This window comes from Psammomys obesus, unplaced genomic scaffold (genome assembly GCF_907164565.1).
Source record: "Psammomys obesus unplaced genomic scaffold, mPsaObe1.curated_primary_1811, whole genome shotgun sequence".
NCBI classification, from domain to species: domain Eukaryota; kingdom Metazoa; phylum Chordata; class Mammalia; order Rodentia; family Muridae; genus Psammomys; species Psammomys obesus.
The window spans coordinates 1731770-1747892 of NW_026590681.1; the positions used below are offsets into that span (position 1 = coordinate 1731770).

At 40.7% G+C, this 16123-nt stretch overlaps 1 protein-coding gene across 2 annotated transcripts in view; it reads left to right on the forward strand.

Annotated features, from left to right (window-relative positions):
* Positions 1 to 16123, forward strand: part of Nell1 (neural EGFL like 1) — a 950996-nt gene that overhangs the window by 207505 nt on the left and 727368 nt on the right. For both annotated transcript variants that reach the window (XM_055608364.1, XM_055608365.1), the window contains exon 5: positions 13104 to 13200. In XM_055608364.1, coding sequence (XP_055464339.1) covers positions 13104 to 13200 — 97 coding nt within the window. The remainder of the gene's footprint in view (positions 1 to 13103; positions 13201 to 16123) is intronic.

The window sequence follows — 16123 nt, forward strand, 5'->3', positions numbered from 1 at the left end:
ATTTTTCCCTCTACAATGAACAATCACTTTTTGATTAAACAGCTGGCAGTTACTATTGAATGCCTCACATTTAATAACAAAGTCTTCCTTCAGAACAGGAAATTTTATCTAAATTGCTTTGCTCTTCTTGGTGACTGAACTTCTAAAGTCTGACAGGACTGATAGCATGAAAAAACAAAAATTTCATTCAAGAAGACGATGATTACTTTTTAAAAGAAACAGCCTTGAACTAAATGAATAATTCAGAGTATATGCTGCAAAGCAGAAGTTAAGGCATAGCATTGTCCTCTCTGTAAATATTATTAAAAAACAATCAAGTTTGTATTGACACATTTATGTTGGGAAGACCGAGGACAGCAGCCGAGAGGAAGAGTCCGCCTAAAGCAGCGCTTTCACCATGTTCTGTCTTTTTCATAGGCATCTACCATCACCTGGCTAGTGCCATGTGCTATGCACCAGGCAATCATGATGAGCCCCTTATTCATTAGCTTTCACTGCAGCCTCAGCCCTGCCTTCTCTACTGATAGTACTTACATTTGGTTGAATCACTTGGGACTGTGCCAGAGAAGAACCAATAGATATCCACAGGCTAATCTTCTGACCTGCAAAGCAAGGCAATGAAGAACCAAAATGTACCTGGAGGGGAAAATGGCGACTATCCATCTCACTAGAGTTTATATTTCTTTTTATTAAAGATTTGAGGTTAAAAATATGATTACATCATTTCACTATTCTCCTTTCTTCCTCCAAACCCTACAATGAACATATACATGTGTTTATATATAGCATAATTCTCTCTCTCTACTTACCTGTCATTGATCTCTTCATTTGCCATCTGTGTAACAGTTGCTAATGGGTATGATTAGAGGAACTCTGATTTCTTCATATACTTCATAAAAGATAGGATGAGGAAAGGTTTTCTTCCCTTTGTATTGTTTTCCTTTTTAAAATTTTCTGTCATTAAAGTAGAAAAAATCTTTAGAAGTGGTCTTACAGGGCAGAAATTGCAAATTTCACTTTCAAACTTTAAATTCCACCTTGGGCATGACCTTAAGTCCTAACTACTAAATGACAAGCTTTCTTGGACAAAGTAAGACTGTGTCAAGGATGCATTAAGATCCCCACACAAATCTGACTGTTATGTGGGGACAGATAAGTCAGACATCCATCAGTGATTCTTGTCTACAAAAGATCAGATTAGCACATGTAAGTTTGATTTCTGAGGGACCCAGAAATTTGTACTTCTAGGAAACACATGAAGTTCTCCCATTGCCTAGCCAAGTTTGGGCATTGCTAAGAGAGCTTACATTCCAAGTCTTCAAATAAACTTCCATCAAGAGTCCCAGCAGCTGTCTCTGACATGAACTCAGTGGCTGGCTCTTTGATCACCTCCCCCTGAGAGGGGAGCGGCCTGACCAGACCACAGAGGAAGACAATGAAAGATAGTCCTGATGAAGGCCTGATAGGCGAGGATCAGATGGAAGGAGAGGAGGCCCACCACTATCAGTAGACTGGGGAAAGGGCATTGGAGAAGAAGAGGGAAAGAGGGAGGACGGGATTGGGAAGGGATGAGGGTGGGGCTACAGCTGGGATACAAAGTGAATAAATAGTAATAAATAAAAATTATATTAAAGAAGTATTAAAAACCATGAAAAAAAAAGAGTCCTAGAAAGAATATGGATTTGGTCTTGGACTGTAGACACACCAGCTTTGGGACAAGTGTGTAGGCTTGCAGTCTGTGGGTGTGTAAAACCTAAAGAAATCTAAAGGTGGAGGGGGAGAGAGAGTTGAGTATGAAACTTTTCCTTTGTTCCTTACCATAGCTGCTAGACCCTGACATATTCCATACAACATGGGTTATGTGGAAATGTCCATCTTCAGGCCTTCGGGGAGCTATGCTTTGCTTTGAGAAGCTTCAAGCTGTTAAATGAGGAAGTATGCCTGCTTACTGCTGACAGATGGCTTTTGAATACTTGTGTATTAATGTAACAAGTAGCAGATGGAGGTGGGATTAGAAGATGTTCAATGTCCTTTCTGACCTAAGAGTCCCTGCTACCAAAGTATGTCCTACATGAGCAGGAGGCTTTCGATCTATCATAGGAAGACCACTTAAATCTTCATCTCAGGGAATAAGACTGGCAACATGAGCAACTAGCTGGGGCATCTTTAGACACTGTGCACAGTACGGTTTGACTGGACCCCTGGAGAAGATGACAGAGTTGTCTGTGGCCTCACACTGCTGCTGGTGGTACTGTTGACAGAGTGGTTTGGGGGCTCAGTCTCAACTTTTCTTCACATTGAAGCTTCTGCAATCCTCATTTAAAGAGATTGAGAGCTGAAATGGGAAGTGTGCTTAGCCAGTAAAGCCAAGTGGGACTTTGGCAGTTTGTCTGAAAATATTTCAAATGAAAGTATCTTTTAGGTTATTTGGCGAAGATAAGAGCATCTCTTTTCCTTAATAACACTAATAACATTGCTCTTGTAAAACAGCATTTATGACTTCATGAAATACTTTACAGACTATTATCTGGCTGTTTACAGAAAATCTGTACAAGATGGATTGCTATTAAAAGCACCTAGGCATGATGGTATGGCTATCATTCCAGCACTTAGGAGACGGCAGGCAGAGCAGAAGTTCAATGTCCTCCTCAGCTACATAGTGTGTTTGAGGCCAGCCTTGACTACATAAAGCCATATTTAAAACAAAGTACATGGCTGAAAAGAAATCCGAGGTACAGTGACTTTACCAGGTCACAAAGTGTGAACAAGAGGGAAAACCTAAGTGGAGGCTTACCGAGTCTGGTCCAGATGGTCCTTCTCTGTCTCACAATGTTTCTGGGATCTCCCCACTGGAGGTTTTACTCCGAAAGAGCAGAATCCACTGCTGAGCAGAAGGCCAAGCCCTGTGGGAAAGGTTTACATCCGGGGTTGAATTTCATCATGACCATTTATTTCAGGAAAGTCGCTTTACCCTTGTGAGCATGTCTCAGCTGAGCAGAGTGTGTGCCTATTCACATTGTCACAAGGATTACAAAGGATGTACTTCTGTACCATAGTTGGAGCCCACTCACGGTTGGCTCCTGTGCTTTGGAAGCAGAGACTCTGTCCCTCTGAGTTTGAGATTAACGTGTTTTGCCACCATTAGCTGCAAAGTTCTACCAAGATGGAATGTTCATCGTTGCCAACCTGCCTTTCTCTGTGTGTATTGTTCTGACTGCTACAAAACCCATCCTATCTTGAGCCCAAAGTGAATTGTTATTTCATTTTCTATCATTATGTATTAGTTACTTGTCTTGTTGCTGTTACAAAATGCCCAAGAAATCAACCTCAGGAAGGGAAAGATTCCTTGGCTGACAGTTTGAGGAGATGGGCTATCATGTTGGGGCAGGCTTGGTAGCTGGAGTGCATGGCAGCTGTTTGCACTGGAGGCACCAGCAGGAAGCAGGGAGAGGTGAACACTGGTGCTTGGGTGGATTTCTCTCTTGTTCAGTCATAGGATGAAGTTGGGTCTTTCCACCTCAGTTAATGTAATCTTGAAAGTCCCTCACAGATATGCAGAGTTTGTCCCCTAGATAGTTATAAATCCTGCCAAGCTGATAATATAAATGCTCACGGTGTACATTTTACTCCCTTGAGACAGTGGAACACATTTGATTCCTCTGCAGAGCATCTTCCTCATATGTGAAGACTTTACCATGACCACCCATCAGCCTTCTTCAGATTGCCTCTGTCCATCCGACTTTCATTTCTTGATTTGGCTCCTAGGTCCTGCGAGTTCTTCCTGAGTCCTTCTGAGGTATGCCCGTTTATTTTGGAAATGAACTATACATGATTATCTGAGTAGACTGACTGGCTCTAATAGCCAGATTAGACTAGATTTCTCATGGTCCAGTTTAAACTCCCAATCTTCCTTTTAATAGTCTTACCTCAACTCACTGTTAATGAGAAAGAGCAAAGATCGCCACCCTGTGCATCTAAGAGTCCCATCAACTCTTAGATCTCACACACTGTGTCTAAGAGGCTCGCATAGCCTATGCACGAAAGCTTTCAGTTTTTTTCAGTGTTAAATTTCATCTAGAGTTGACCCTGATTCCTGCCTATTAATGTCACTTTTAATACTGGTAGGGTTACGTCAAGTCTCTTATGACTGAAACCATAACACCAGATTCATAGTTTCCTGCAGATTTAAGAATCACTGATAGTGCCAAGTAACAGATAAAGTACTAAATATGATAGAATTAGGTGACCGTATTACTTGACATTGATCCACAAAGCTGAAGCATTTAGGATGACTCTGGATTATGAACTTCAGGCAGAGAGGAAGTGTTGAGAAGAAGCAGGGAAAGATAGGCTTATAGGACTAGAGTTCGATCCCTATAACCCACATTAAAAACAAAGCCAGGTTTGATGGTTTGTGCATATAATTGTATAACTGCAGAGCTGGTGAGGCATAGACAGAGGTCCCCTGGGGTTCCCTGGCCAGCCAGCTCAGCCTAAATAGCCAGCCTCAGGACAGTGAGGTGAATGAATGGCTTCTGAGGACTGAAGCTTGAGGTGTCTTCAGGCCTCCACACATGTACAAAGCAGTGGGAGACATTTAGATACATAAAAAACTGTCAAGAAGGAACAGCATCTTTGACATAGAGGTTCTAGTGAGGAAAGAAAGGACAAATGGTGAGATTTAGTTGGTAGGGAAGAACAATGCAGGTTTGACAACTGTTTTGTAAGTCAGGAAAGTGGGTCACATACTCTCTCATCTTGGAGAAGGCTCCTCTTCTCTTTGGAGGTGTGTTTGCATCCTGCTCTGCAGTCTTCCTGGGGCCTTTTTAATCCCTTGTAATCCCTGCTGCAGTTTCTGGTGCACATCAACAAAGACATCTTCTCACAGATCTCCGCTGTGCCTCCCCCCTTTTGTGTTTGCATTTGTGCAAACACAAAACCAGCTGAAGAGAAGTAGTTCAGAAACCTTCCTAGCTTCCTGCTTTGCTTTAGCTCTTCCTCCAGTGCCCTGCATGAATTTAGCATGGAATCTGGTTTGCACATGTAAGATGCACACAATAGTCATTGGCACAGCTCCTCTGTCTGTGACATTCTGTTTCTGCCATCTAATGCCAGAGGTGCATTTTTAAATTGTATTGTTTGTTGAGTATAATCCAGATTTGTTAAGCAGATTGGTAGGAGGGGACTACAGAACTGCTCTTTGGGGCATCCTTTCATGTCCTTCTGGTACAAGCTCTTTGGGCTGTGTGTTCCATGTTAGAAAATAATTAACAGAATCCAGACAACCTGACAGAAACTCAACAAGCAACTCACTGTGTGCATAGCTGGCAGTGTGCCCTGTCACAGTGAATAAGATTTGAGGAGCCTCTGGGTGCAGTGCAGACTTCTGGACTCAACATTTGTGGGTGTCATGAATAATGCTAATGATATCAGATGGATTTTCTTGGTTTTCCTAGTTGCCCTCAAAAACCTGGTATTCTCACACTTGTCCTATGAGGCTGTCTGGAGAAAGTGTACACATGTCTTTTATAGCCTCAGGCAGAAGAAGGGCTTAGGATGTGCAAGGTCACCTATCACCACAGCAGCGGGGATGTCTAGGGAAACGTTTTTGTGTTTTGCAGAGGAAAGTCTTTGGGGAATGAGTACCTTGACATTCTTCTGAGAAGAGGCTTCTTCACACATTAAGTAAAGTTGGAACTTCCCTCCCCAGGAGTGCATGAAAACTTTTCTTCAGGTGGGGGCAAAGCTCAAGATAAACATCTTCATTCAGTGTCTTATTAGAGCTTCATAGTGTCTTAGTAAACAGGGATGTAATACATCCCTGTAATTCATTTGCTTTATAGTGAAAAATTATTCTCCTATGTAGTTAGGTATGGTATTGTGGTCTCTCCAGAGGTCTTTCTTCATCCAGGTAGATAAACCCTCAATATTTCATACATCCTATAGTCCAACCCTTCTATTACATAGTGTTCATTCAAGTGTTCAGTAGAATATGGACTGCTTTTAAAGCAGGGAAAGGGTTCTTATGCAACGTCACACATAAAGAAGGCTTATTCCTTGTGAATAAATTCCTGGTGGAGCCCTGGATCCACTGACTGACTTTTTATCCAGACTGTCAGTTACTCTCAGCTGCTCGCTCCCCCAAGGCAGGTTTTATGTTTGGCTGGATGTCTAATTTTGCATAGTGTTGTATTAGAAATGAGAGACTTATACTTTAAACTCCTGATTGATGCTAATGGCATGCACAATTCCCATAAATCCCCCCCCCATACTACTTAATAGTCAGCACCATGTTTAATGGCTCAAGTGAGCTCAAAGCCTCAGATACAGGACTAAGTGGGAATTAGGTTTTCTGCAGTCAAAAGAAGGGGTGGGTTTCAGACAGCTGTAGAGTAATGCATTATTTGTGTCAGAGAGACTATGAGAGTGTGATAAGTTTTGTAAAAGGAAAAAGATTTATATGATCTGAAGAGAAACTACAGTTTCTCTTCAGTGTTATCTGGGATGATGATAATGTAGCCAACTGAAGTTATAAGTCACTGGCTTAGCAGAAGGGTTGCTCTTGATCTAATTAATTTTCAAGTTGCCCACTGTTTGTCCTTCTTTTTGAAATATAGCTATCTAGCTTCTCTGTTAGCAACGGGTCTGCCTGACAGATTTAAATTTGCTACCTCCTTTCTCTTTTCTGGGTAGAAAACAATGAGAAGCATTTGTTTGGCTTCTTTCTAGCTTTGTGTGTAAATCGCAGGAGGTGGAGATGGTGGAGGAAGTTGCTAGAAAGGGACAGTCACATTTCGCTTATTTTACTGATTTTATTTCCCTTAGGGTTATATGCATGATGCAAAGTACCTCTTCTGATGAACTGTTTTCTCAGTCTGAATTATCCCATGTTATGAATTGCTTATTGTAAAGTTTTGCTTTGGTAGGCTTTTACTACCATCTGGCCACCATCCTCCAATGCTGAAAACTTGGAAAGCATTCATTCATTCATTTATTCATTCATTCAGTCAATCATTTAGAGTATCAACATCTACTTTGGCTAAGCAGTCTTCTTGACACAAGAAATGCTGACTTGGAAATACTAAGGTCTCCACTTTAAGGTGTCCTATAGGAAGCACCCATTTGGGAGTTATGTATTTTGATCAAGGAAAGACAATCCAAGTGCTAGAAAGTGACCAGGTGGCTCAGAGGTGCTTTGTAGAAGACTGTCAGGGCGGATCTCTCAGTATAGGGCACAATGGAGCAAACACAGGGTTGGGTCCGGAGGTGACAGCTCTACTATATCCAGACCCTGCAGAAGATGGGAACAATGGTGGTTGTGAAATGCAGATACAGTTTGAGGCGGAACATTCTGGGTCAAGGTCACTGGGACAGCTGAGTTCTCCTTCCTCAGCTGGGAGGTCTGGAAAGGCAAGCCCCGCTGTGAACAGGATCTTAAAGACACTAGCATGCAGTGGAGCTACAATGGTATCAGTCAAAAGGTCAAACAGGCACTCAAATAGGTCATTCTAGTGTATAATCCTGGAGATCAGTAAAGAATCAGCAAGGAAGACATAAAAGTAATACATAAAAGGTATTTAAGGTCACTCAAAAACTGGCACAGAATAGACCTGTTTCTCAGTACAGACTCGCTTGTCTTCTGAGAACTTTTATTTGCAAATTGTCTCAATCTAGCAACTGCCTCAGTGAACCTGCAGAGAGCATCCCTGTCTCTGTCGCAAGAACTTGCTTCCCTCTTCTAGATAAGTCAGTTAAGTTAGGACTTACAACTTATTTGGATAAATTGTACTTTTACATTGCTATTGGAGAATATAATACCAACTTGGCTTGTGACACAAACATGCAGGAAGATAGGCAAAACACACTCTGCCTGTTTAAGAAGTTTAGATACTTGATGCACTATGCAAGGGTGACCTCACCCTATAATTCAGTATTTTTCTCTGCAAATATTTATAGGCTCTGTTTTTCTGTATTCTGACTTTTGAGGAAGCAATAGCTTGACTGTGTTTTTTTTTTAATTTTTATTTTTATGTTAATTACAGTTTATTCACTTTGTATCCCAGCTGTAGCCTCCTCTCTCATTCCCTCCAACCTCACCCTCCCTCCCCATCCCCTCCCATGCCCCTCTCCAAGTCCACTGATAAGGGAGGTCCTCCGCCCCTTCTATCTGACCCTAGTTTATCAGATCTTATCAGGACTGGCTGCATTATTCTCCTCTGTGGCCTGGCAAGGCTGCTTCCTGCTCAGGGGGAGGTGATCAAAGAGCCAGCCACTGAGTTCATGTCAGAGATAGTCCCCATTCCCCTTACTAGGGAGCCCACTAGGATACAGAGCTGCCATGTCCTACATCTGAATAGGGGTTCTAGGTTATATCCATGAATGATCCTTAGTTGTAGTATCAGTCTCAGAAAAGACCCTTGTGCCCAGATTTTTTGGTTCTGTTGCTCTTCTTATGCAGCTCCTGTCCCCTCCAGGATTTATTATCTCCCCCTTCTTTCATAAGATTCCCTGCACTCTGCCCAAAATTTGGTTATAAGTCTCAGCATCTGCTTTGATTCACTAGTAGGTAAAGTCTTTCAGAGGCCCTCTGTGGTAGGCTCCTGTCCTATTTCCTGTTTTCTCCTTCTTCCAATGTCCATCCCATTTTTCTTTCTGAGTGAGGATTGATCATCTTACCCAGGGTCTTCCTTCTTGCTTAGCTTCTTTAGGTGTGCAGATTTTAGTATGTTTATCCTATATTATATGTCTAATATCCACTTTTAAGTGAGTATATACCCTGTGTGTCTTTCTGCTTCTGGGATACCTCACTCATGATGATTGTTTCTAGGTCCACCATTTGCCTGTAGATTTCATGATTTCCTTGTTTTTAATTGCTGAGTAGTATTCCATTGTGTAAATGTACCACAATTTCTGAATCCATTCCTCAGTTGAGTGACATCTGGGTTGTTTCCAGTTTCTGGGTATTGTGAAATAAAGCTGCTACAGACATGGTTGAGCAAATGTCCTTGAGCATATTTTGGATATATGCCTAGGAGTTGTATAGCTGGATCTTGAGGAAGCACTATTCCTAATTGTTTGAGAAAGCTCCAGATTGATTTCCAGAGTGGTTGCACAAGTTTACATTACCACCAGCAATGGAGGAGGGTTTCCCTTTCTCCACATTCTCCAGCATGTATTGTCACTTGAGATTTTGATCTTAGCCATTTTGATGGGTGTAAGGTGAAATTTCAGGGTCATTTTGATTTGCATTTCCTTGATGACTAAGGACGTTGAGGATTTCTTTGTTTCTCTGCCATGCGACATTCCTCAATTGAGAATTGTCTGTTTAGCTCCGTACCCCATTTTTAATTGAATTACTTGATTTGTTGCTTTTTAACTTCTTTAGTTCTTTATATTTTCTGGATATTAGCCGTCTGTCAGATATAGGATTGGTGAAGATCCTTTTCCAGTCTGTAGGCTGTCATTTTGTTCCAAGGACAGTGTCCTTTGCTTTACAGAGCTTTTTAGTTTCATGAGGTCACATTTATTGATTGTTGATCAGCCTGTGCTGTTGGAAATCCAAACAATCATTAGGTCTTGCTACAAAAGCCTATATGCCCGAAAATTTGAAAATCCAAATGAAATGAACAATTTTCTTGATAGAGTCCATTTACCAAAAATTAAATCAAGATCAGGTAAATAGATTGAATAGTCCTATATCTCCCAAGGAAATAAAAGCAGTCAGCAAAAGTCTCCCTTCCATAAAAAGCCCAGGGCCAGATGGTTTCAGTGCAGAATTCTACCAGACCTTTAAAGAAGTGCTAATCCCAATTCTCTTCAAACTATTCCACAGAATAGAAGCAGAAGGAACTTTACTAAACTCATTCTGTGAGGTACAGGCACCATGATACCTAAACTATACAATGACCCAACAAAAAAGAGAACACCAGACCTGTCTCTCTTATGAACATTGTTGCAAAAATACTCAATAAAATATTTGCAATATAAATCTAAGAACACATAAAAGATATCATCTACCATGACCAAGTAGGCTTCATCCCAGGCATGCAAGGGTGGTTCAATATATGGGAATCCATCAATGTAATCCACCATATAAACAAACTGAAGGATAAAAACCACATAATCATCTTCTTAGATACCGAAAAAGCATTTGACAAAATCCCACACCCATTCATTTTTAAAGTCTTGGAGAGATCAGGGATACAAGGCACATATCTAAACACAGTAAAGGCGATATACAGAAAGCCTCTAGCCAACATCAAACTCAATGAAGAGAAACTTAAATCAATCCCATTGTAATCAGGAACAAGGCAAGGCTGTCCACTCTCTCCGTATCTCTTCAACATAGTACTTGAAGTCCTAGCTAGAGCAATAAGATAACTAAAGGAGGTCAAGGGGATACAAATTATAAAGGAAGTCAAAGTATGACTATGGTTTCTGTGGTGGGAGTTCTTCACTGAATATCTAAAGAGGTAGTGCAGAAGAGTGGCCACAGCAACAAGTTCAAAGTTCAGCACTTACAAGCTATTTCAACATGGCTATGTTAGTTAATCTGGCTGATGTTCTTTATGCAGAGTTTGCACATTAAAAAATAGTGTGTCTTTAAATTTACTCATGTTGCTATACATGCATTCAATTTGCTCATTCTCCCTGCTACATGCATTCTCTAGTGATTCTCACCTTTTGGAGGACATTGGTTGCCAGGGAGGCAGCATCTTGTACTTTTCCTTGGCCTGAAGAGAAGACCCTGGTGGGGCCTTACCATACAACATTGGAGCACTGGTGTGGTTCACATGTCCTGTGGGTGATCCTGTTCTAGTTGGTAGTAACAGACACCAAATATTTGCTTCCTCTGGTGTTTTTAAGGCACAAGGAGTTGCCACAGTCAGATGATGGGCAGGATAAGATGTTGTTCCTTTTTGATTGGTCCATCCTCCATTCACTCATGCACTCTATAAATATTAAATAAGGGCCCGCTCTGTTCAGTGGACATGATCCAGGAGTATATTGAACATAAGAAAGAAATCACCCACACCAGAAATTCCTCTCACTCTGACAGCGGTGAACACTGGAAAATACAGGTGAAGGTAAATGGTTTGACAACATTTTCAATTTATTAGTAAAACAGCTGTGTAGAAAATTATGTTCCCATCTCTTCCTCTAAATTCAATGATCTTTGTTTCTTCCTAGCTCTTCTTGTATCCACCAATGTCAAACATATTTTTGCATTGTTATCTCCACAGTACATAAATGACTTTGTATTTCATGTCCTCTAGTGAAAATTATTTTGTATATATTTTCCTATTTTTCACAATCTGCATATTTATCACTCTTAATGACTATAGTAAATTCTTGGAAGCTGATATATTTTATAACTTATTCTTTTTTCTCTTTTGTTGTAAGTTTGGCTTGTTTTTATTTTTTCTACTATATTGAGATTGGGAACCCTTTAAGAGGAAGTATGTAATATATTGTTGCACTATAAAGCAGCTTTGACAAATTGTTTCACCCAAGAAAGTTCATTCAACATACAGAAAAGGCTGAATTCATATGAAGAAAATATAACCTATCTTCTTAAGGGAAAGTTATTTCTCCTTAATTATGTTTTGAGTTTCCTTTTATAATGTAAATACAATTAGAGGAAAAAAGCCCTGATGTGTTTCATGTCCCTAACAAGGCTTTACACAGTCCTTTGAACTCCACATTTCTGGAGCGGTAGAGCCATGGGTTTCACAGCTTGGCTAAAAGTCTGTAGTATGACAGCCCCCAGCTGCAACAGTCTCGTTGCTTTTCACTTTCTTTATACAACTGAAAGTCTTCAGTTTTTCCATGATTTCTTTCTGAGAACCTTTTAGAGAAAAACACTGCCCTCTGCCCTTTAGCAAGGGGTGGTCAGGTTCACGATAACCAGGCGGTTCCTTTATACCTGGAAAATGACTCCTCAGTGGTGGCTCTGAGTAAAGAATGCAGAAAACATGAGTGAGCAGCGCTTTCACTTGGATTGAAATATACAGCTCTCTCCATCTCATCCTGTTGAGAGTCCTTTGGGCTTCCAGCACTAGGTAGGCAGTTGACCTGACACATCTGGAAAGAGACAGCCTCAGCTGAAGAATTGCCTCCAGCAGACTGGCCTACATGGACATGCCAGTGTTGGCATTTTCTTGATCAATGGCTGATATAGGGCACTGCGGGTGGTGCTGTCCCTGGGTGGGAAGGCTGTATAAGAAAGGAAGCAGATTGTGAGTCTAGGATCAATCCAATAAGCAACATTTCCCATGGTCTCGGCTTCCAGCTTATGTAAGCCAAATTGATTTTTGTCATGGTATTTCTCACAGCAACCTAGACCAGGTTCTGAGAGATGTTTGCCATGGGGAAAAATGGAGGTTTGTGATCAGCATAGATTTTAAGTTGTCTTACTGATTGTTGGCATGTGAGCATGGCTGGGATATATTCCACGATGCTGACTTTGCTTTCATGTAGTAGGACTGTATGGGTCTCAAGGCTCATTGCTTTGTTTTCCTATGACCCATTGTGGAATTTGAAACAGAAGGACTGCTTAAGGAATGCCTTTTGATTGGGTGTTGATGGCCTGTGTTGATGTGGCAGTTGTGGTCCAGGCATGTACAGGGTTCTCTTGGGTATTGTAGAAGTGAGCAGTGGCCACATTTTATAAAGCTATGTTCCCCGGGCGCTGCAGCCACAAAGATGAGGGCTTCACCACAATGCTGCACATGTATTTCATCCCTGCTGGCTATACTTATAGACATGTTTCCATTCTCTGTTCCTCAGCTCTTTCACTTGTAATGTTTGGATAACATCACTTTCCCCAGAGTTTGTGCAGTAGTCATTGCTCAGCATCAACATTCAAAACGCTGTCTTCTTATCCAACCTTATCGTAAGGGAGGCAAGAGAGGCATGCGGTTCCTAGGCAATGTGCCCAGTGCTATCTTGGAGAAGATCTCTATCATGGTGCCTGTTGTTTAAAGAATGCTACATTTTAACCTCTTGAAACTAGAAGCTACGTACAGGTATACAAGCAAAATGACACCTCTGGGTTCTGCTTTAAGTATCTCTGTTAGCATCTATGTTCTTTGTTCCTACAGGATCTACGAACGTGTGATAGACCCTCCGGAGACCAACCTTCCTCCAGGAAGCAATTTGTGGCTTGGGCAGCGTAACCAAAAGCATGGCTTTTTCAAAGTAAGCTCTGATTTTCACATATACTGAGAAATGTTCAATTTCCTTCCTTCCTTCTTTCCTTCCTTCCTTCCTTCCTTTCTTCTTTCCTTTTTCCTTTTTATAATTTTAATTAAACTATAATTAAGTTATCCCCACCTTTTCTTTCCTCTTCAGCCTCTCCCACATCCTCCCTGCCCCACCCCCTCTCAAAACCATGGCCTCTTTTTCTTTGATTATTGTGGTGAGTTGAATGAGAATGGACTCCCATAGGCTTGTATATGTGAAGGCTTGGTCCTCTGCTTGTGGAATTGTTTGGGGAGTATTAAGAGGTATGGGCTTGTTGGAGGAAGTGTGTCACTGGAGGTGGGCTTTGAAGTTTCAGAAGCTCATGCCATTCCCAGTTAGTTCTCTCTTTGCCTCTTGTTTGCTGTTTCAACACGTAAGCCCTCAGCTACTGCTCAGCACCATGCCTGCCTGCCTGTTGCCATGGCCCCTGTCATGATGATCATGGTTTCTACTACCCTGTAGAAGCATGAGCCCCAAATTAAACACTCTTTTTTTCTAAGTTGCTTTGGTCACTGTGTCTCTTTACAGAAATAAAGAAGTAACTAAGACAATTATTATTGTTACATATATATGCATAAATTATAAATACAGCATGCTGACTTCATTTGCTGTCATTTGTATGTGTATGATTTCAGGACTAACTCCTTTGTATTGGATAATCAATTAGGAGGGCGTTCATTCCTAGGAAAGAGTAATTATTTTTATCTCAGCAGTTGTTAATTGCCTTTGTTAGTGACAGAGTCCCATGAGATTCCCCCTTCCACATTGGCATGTCTATTGGTGTTGTCATTGTTTGGGGCTTGTTAGGCAGTCATATTGTTGAGATATTATGTGTAAAGCTTCTCTTTCATGTCTAGGAGACACAAACTCATAGTGACTCTCCAAATCTTGGCTCTTTCAACTAATATACTCCTCTTCTACGATGTTCTGTATGCTTTAGACACAGGCAATGTTGCTGGTTGTTTGTATACAACATACTAGTTGTTTTGTTTTTCTCTTTTCCACATATTTCCTGGGCATGGCAATGACTATTGAACACTTACGGAATAGCTATATCTATATCTACATATGGTTTTAGCTCTCAATGATATAAGTACTTTATAACATAGATATTTTGAAACTAGATAGAAAGTGGAGTGGTTTACCTTAAGACTTCACTGTGTTGAACGTTTCTTGGATAAACCACTCAGTTCTCTCTCCTGTTAGTCATGGGTGATCAAGAGCATAAATGACTCTTTAGATGTATCTCATTCAACTCTTAATTCTGGGAGATTTAAATAACTATGGAGGTTTGAATATGAATGCCCTCATATGCTCATATGTTTGAATACTTGGTTCCCAGTTAGTGGAACTGTTTGGGAAAGATTAGAAAGCATGATTTTCTTAGAGGAGGTGTGTTGCTGGGGGATGGCTTTGAGGTTGCCAAAGACTCTGGCCATTACCATTTGGGGCTAGCTCTCTTGGCTGGCTTTCTGCTTGTGGATCTTAGCTGCTGATCTAGATGCCTGCCACAGTACTTTCTCACACCATCATAGACTCTACTCCTCTAGAACTTTAAGCCCAACTAAACTCTTCTGTAAGTTGCCTTTGTCCTGTCTTTTATCATGTCAGTAGAAAAGATTGGGTCTATCATCAGCACTCATGATAATTGATCTGGGACAAGTATCTATTCATATAGAAGAAATGAAATCTTACCTTTATGGAGCTTAGTTTTCTTGACTATGATGATGTTACGAAATCCACATTGTTGTTCTTTGGGGAAACATGAAGATACTGAGATAAAATGAACTGAAAACTTAATACCATGAAATTTTAAAATGTTCTTGTACTGTAAAGAAGAGCAGACTTTGCCCCAGGCAATAGGACAGACTTATGTTTTTTAAATTCTCCTAATTTGAAATATCTATAAATGCTGGATAAAATACAGGTGAAATGTTTTAAAATTCATCATTGCACTTACAAGAAAGGGAAATCTTTAGGGACTAAATATGTGGAAAAGAGAAAAACAAAACAAAACAAACCACAGAAGACTATTTTCCAAACTAGAAATGTAGTACCTTGGTCTGTTCCTTTAAAAATTAAGATATAATTTACACACAGTAAAAAGCACCCCTCTAAATGTACAGCTTTGTAATTTTGAGAAATTTTAGTTCAACCCTGCAGCCGCTAAGAGGATAAAAAATTACCCTAACACTTCCAGGTCTCTCCATCTTTCTTTTTATCCCAAGCTACTCTTGTGTTCTGAATTCTGTTTTCTCAGAATGTTCTATAAATGCAATCATTTGTGCTTATGAACATTTGTATAGCACATTGAGACGCATCCAGGTTCTTGTATTTATGGGTGGTGCACTCTTTTTTGTTGCCAAATAATGTTCCTTCTTTTTAGTATGAGTAAACCACAGCATATAAGTTTGCTTTTGGCTGTGAAGACACATATCATGACTGAGCAACTCAGAATAAGGAAGGATTTGTTTGACTTGTAGTCTGTGCTACAGTCCTTCATTGAGGGAAGTTAGGGTAGAAATCCAAGCAGGAACTTGAATCAGAACCTATAGAGGAGTTTTGCTTGCTGATTTGCTCTCAGGCTCATGTTTAGGCAACTTTATTATATAGGCCATGACTCCCTGTGAGGGAATGATGTGACCACAGTAGGCTGGACCTCCCACCCCATAACCAGTGTTGATTAACAATCAAGGCCGTCTCCCCCAGACATGCCCACAGGCTGGTCTCATTTGAGTGACATCTTGATTGAGACTCCCATCTCAGGTGTGTCCAGTTGACAATAAAAGCTACTAAAGACACACGTGCCTGTTAAGCTGTTTCTCAATGGATGGACATTTGAGTGTTTTTCAATTTTAAGCACTTATAAATAAAGCTG